At 44.3% G+C, this 4,788-nt stretch overlaps 1 protein-coding gene across 1 annotated transcript; it reads right to left on the bottom strand.

Moving 5' to 3' along the window:
• Positions 1 to 308: 308 nt before the first annotated feature.
• Positions 309 to 2,419, bottom strand: LOC129592954 (uncharacterized). Its single transcript, XM_055489113.1, has 4 exons — positions 2,168 to 2,419; positions 1,481 to 1,574; positions 652 to 1,404; positions 309 to 595 (listed from the first exon to the last, which is right to left on the bottom strand). Exons 1-4 carry the CDS (start codon positions 2,406 to 2,408, stop codon positions 481 to 483), a joined length of 1,203 nt encoding a protein of 400 aa, XP_055345088.1. The 5' UTR covers positions 2,409 to 2,419; the 3' UTR covers positions 309 to 480.
• Between the last annotated feature and the right edge of the window lie 2,369 nt (positions 2,420 to 4,788).

The following is a 4,788-nucleotide window of genomic DNA, read 5'->3' as shown; positions in this document are numbered from 1 at the left end:
AATATACTTTTTGGTCATTTTGGCAGTTAGAAATTCACATAATTTAAAATCCGAATTGAAAGGTAAGATAAATGGCCCGAGCAGCAATCCGATGTAATGTCCATTGCAATTTGGACGAGATCGAAGAGTTCTTGAATATTTTCATCCCAATGTATAACATCAAACTAGAAAAATTATAAAATTCTCTAATTTATCCATCTTCAGGCGAAGCGATTATTCGTATTTAGTCTATCTTGGGTTGCTTATCTAATGTAGCAAAAAACACCCGTACAAAATACATACATACAAAAATGCCAATTTTCCAAATAACCGGTTAATTAACAAGTTTCTACTGGAATCACGAAATACTCGACAATATCAGCTGCATCCTACAGACTAACAGAAGAAAGCAGTAAAGCGAAGTAGAATTTAAGCAGGTGATAAAAAACGGCAAAAAAGAAGGCTCATATTGCAGGCGATCTTTGCAAAGTAAAATTCTTTTTAGTCTTTGTAATACCCGTCCAGTAGATGCACGGTCAACTTGCTCAACGCGGCGACGTCCAGTTTCCTCAAATCCACTTCATCCCATTGCTTCGTTTCCGCAGGATCGCTGAACCTGAACACAACTGAACCTCAGAAAAAAAACGATAACCAGCAGCTGTATACACTCACAGTTGAAGAAACCGGCGAATATCGCTCCACTCATCCGGATAGACCAGCATCTCCACCCAGCGCGCATGCGCCTTGGCAACCTTTTTGCGCATCCGCTTGGTAACTGCTGGGCAGCGTGTAGTAACCGCGGCTAAAAATCGTCGGCAGTGTTCAGCCTCGGTCTCCGTCGATCGGAACCGCACAACGGGAATAACTACATCTAGCTGGCCATCCGCGTCACCGCGCGCAATCCCTGGTTCGTGCTCGGGCCACGGCAGATTAGGAGCCGTGTGGAACATGTTAACGCGTGACTCATTGCCGTTGCGGTCGGACGCCGTATAGTTGAGCAGAATCAACTGCTGGCACACATCCATTAAGGAAAATACCATGCCACACCGGCAGTTCTCCCCTTTGTCGTAATTCCATTTCAAAGCCAGAAACGAATCCCCTGCTTCTTTCATGGAATCCAAGCCGTTCCTGACGATGAGCAGCGGCACACGAAGACCTTTGCCTGCCAGGATGTCCCGCAGCAACAGCAGTTTGACGTAAAAGTCATTCCCGCTGTTCCCCTCGTAGATCATCGCCAGCGAGCGCGTACGCGCGGTGATAATTCCATTCAGAATCGCCAACATTCGGTACGTGTTGAGGTAAGCGAATTCTTGGGCATCAAATGCGTGTGCTGCCGTTACTTTGACGCGTATCTGCCTGAGGTCAAAGGTGATGTGTCGCGTGGCACAGTACTCCCGCGGAATGAGTCGCCACAGTGTGCACACCCTGATAGAAAATTTGTATTGAGGCTCATCCTGATATAATATTATTTATTTGGCCCAAAATTTCTGCAAGTACTTACCGGCTCGTACAAAACTGAGTATTCCAATCCAGGCTCAACAGCACACCCGCCAAGACAGGCGGCACCAGCTCATCGATGGACATTTCGTCAACATCTGCAAAGGTTTCTGCTGATTCGGTATGCACTTAATATACATATTAGCACTAAATTAATACTATTTGTAATTAAATTATTCCGCTGTTTTTCTGCTTGATTTTAACAATATTCAGACTTGCTCAGCACTCTTAATTTTTAAGTAAAAATTCTTTAACTTAATACAATATTTAAATGTATTCGCTTAACCAAATGAACACAGGTTACACGCCAAATCACGCAGAACGTCATTTCAGCGCTTAAAACACTTCATTCAGCCTCTCACCGATACAGAACGTTTCCTTAGCGCAAGCAAAATTACTTCGCATTAAAGAAACACTGTTTTTTAATAAAATAATAGGTAATCATTTTAATTAAATGCTAATTTACATTAATTTATATTAACTATCATAATAAATTAAAGGTAGTAATTCTATTTAATTTTACTCGTTGATTTACAAACATCTTTATTTCAACTCATGCAATTCATGGAATCGGTGTACAAAATCTGGTAGTTGATTACTAATGGAAACGACGAATAATGGAATATTGGAATGGCGAATATTGGAAAGTGAAAAACCACGAGCGATTGATACGTTTACAGTTTACACTTACCCGGTTTAGAAGCGTTCATGCAAAAATCCATAGAGATACTGTTGTTAGCATCACGCAACTGTTGCATCCGGAGGAGGGTGCGACATCCTTTTTGGATGGCCTCTGCGGTCCAGACCATCCATCGGCCGGCGACGCCACCGTGGATCTCCGCGCAAACAACCGTAACCGTGTCGTCTGCCACGCGCACAAACATCCGGCAACTCCACACCGCGTATTTTACCACACTGACACTGAAAACCATAGTTGTCCACTCCCACCGCAATTAGCATATGACAATTAGGAGCTGTACACGCTAAATCACCACGGCGCGATTTCACTCGGCAGGTTCGCGCCAGAAACGCGGGAAGAAAGTCCACACTCCGCAGCAAGTGTGCCTGTTCGTAAGGGACCACGTGTTTGGTGTATTTGAATCCGGTGGTACTGGCGAAGAAACTGCCATTTCTGTTCGGGAGCCGTTTGAGGATCCGAAAGCGATGAACAATGCAAGAGCCAGGTGGGTTCTTCAGCCGTACAACACAAAACATATCAAACACGATTCCAGTGAGGGTCCCCGGTCGAAATACCATGGGTCCGCCGTCGGCCTCGCGCAGCGCCACCTGGACGGAGGAACCTTCTTGGGGGTCCTTCAGAAAATTGTGTGGCCATAGATGGCTGGAATGGATCCACTGGGAGCAGACGGTGCTGGCATCAAAATCGATAAAGAAATTGTCCCCGTCAATATCCTGAACGTACCCTAGCCACCATTGGCCGGTGTCCCGCTGCACCAGCACGGTGTTTCCGTAGTTGATCTCGCGGGAACCTGAGTTCAACTGGCGAAGGTAAAGGGATGTGGCGTTCATGGTGCTCAGCGATGTATTAAAATAAATATCAATTGAACAGTCCAGTTGAGAATCTTGATGTAGACTTTAATAATCGACTTGAACACTCATCTTTGTCGTGTTTGCAGTGGTAATGCGCTTTCACTTCTGCTTTCTCTCGTAGATGACAACAATTCAGCTGATGGCAAACAACGTTGCTAGGTTAATAAGAGAAACTTTTTTCTACACGGACATTGCACAGTATGAATTACTGCAATTACTTACAAATTACAATCTCGCGACATAGCACTTGTATCAGCTCGAAACAACCTGTATTGTTTTACGTACGCAACAATCTCTATTCCAGCATAAAAAATCGCTCAAAATCGTCTAAATAGCGTGTGGCCAGTATTACTGGCCATATATTAGTCGAATGCTGTAACGAGCTGAGTATAACAAAGAAAATCCTAGATACAAGACAAGAGCTGCAACCTACAGGCGGTTGCAGCATACATAACAAAGAAATCCTAGATACAAGACAAGAGCTGCAACCTACAGGCGGTTGCAGCATACATCCAGCTGCAATCAGTCAAAGTGCACAATGTAAATTGACGCTTCCAACCGGAGCTGACTGGTATAATTTGTATCCTATGACTGGTCGTTCAAATCAACCAGGGCGAAACAATCTAAATTTCTTGTAGAAATTTCAATCTTATTCCCCTGTTTTACGTGCGAGCAGCTGCAGGAAGCAATTCTCTTAGAAAATACAATGTACAACCATATTATAAAGAGGAGGCAGCACAGGTTTGTTTCGTCAATATGACAACGGGCACTGGTCAAGTCTAGTGGAAGTTTATTCGGCAATGGCCAATTCAGATAACAAGGCGCTTGCGCAGGTAAAAACTATTTAAAAATGATTCAGAATTTTAAACAGTAAAAACAGACTGGCACTGCTGGCCCTCTTTGGGGGCAAACAGCCACTCACGCACCCCAATGTTGGAAGGCCAGTTTTCAGGAGAGAACATTTTGTCAGACTCATGGGCAAACGAACCAACACGCGCAAACAAGTTGTTCTTACGACCCTTTTTAGCTGAATAAATTGACACAAATCTGACAGAGATCCCGTTTGATTCAATTGCACATTTAAGATCTTTGCCATAATCTTCAAGTGACAGATGTTTGGTCTGTTCCAGAGGGGGGATGCCGTGTAGACAGAAGTCTTTCTTCTCTTTCTCTTTGTCTGGCTTCATTACGCGTTTCAGCTGCAGTGTTGACATCACGACGTCTCCGCTGCCTGTAGTCCGCATATCACGTGTACCGCGAACCAGCTTTTTCTTTTTGGCCACTGTCGCCCAGGAGTTCTGCGTGTCCGACGAACTGAGAGAGGCACCCCTTTCTCCCCCGTTATCTATAGGCACCCCCTTTCGCACCCACTTAGACTGTAGGCACCCCTTTCGATCAATCCCTGCACCCCCTGGTGTCAGAAAGCTATAGGCACCCCCTGTTGTCCGTTGCTATGTTTAAAGTCGAATTCTCTTGACCTTAGAGAATATTCAGAAAGTCTTTGCACTACCGGCTCCGAAATTTTCGTCTGTTCCTTTTGTAATATATCATGTGAGTTGCTGCATAAATTGCTCTGTAATAATATTGTCTGACAGTTCTGTAATAAGTCGCCCATCCGAAAATAATCCACGATCTGACAATAGCTTGATGATGCCCTGATCTATCCAACCACTACCGAAGAAAACGACTTGAAGGACAATAATACCCACCGTTTTCCGCATTCGAAGCTGCTTTCAAGCAGTATCAAAGAGATATGTTCCA

The sequence above is a fragment of the Paramacrobiotus metropolitanus genome, unplaced genomic scaffold (assembly GCF_019649055.1).
Source record: "Paramacrobiotus metropolitanus isolate TYO unplaced genomic scaffold, Prichtersi_v1.0 Parri_scaffold0000057, whole genome shotgun sequence".
NCBI lineage: Eukaryota > Metazoa > Tardigrada > Eutardigrada > Parachela > Macrobiotidae > Paramacrobiotus > Paramacrobiotus metropolitanus.
This window is presented reverse-complemented; position numbering and strand designations above follow the sequence as displayed.

Bases quoted from the DNA above. Each gene is read 5' to 3' on its own strand.
- LOC129592954 (XM_055489113.1), bottom strand. From the start codon at position 2,408: ATGGTTTTCAGTGTCAGTGTGGTAAAATACGCGGTGTGGAGTTGCCGG. The intron at 1,575-2,167 runs GTAAGTGTAAAC...AAACCTTTGCAG, and splicing joins CATGAACGCTTCTAAACCGG to ATGTTGACGAAATGTCCATC. The intron at 1,405-1,480 runs GTAAGTACTTGC...ATTTTCTATCAG, and splicing joins ACTCAGTTTTGTACGAGCCG to GGTGTGCACACTGTGGCGAC.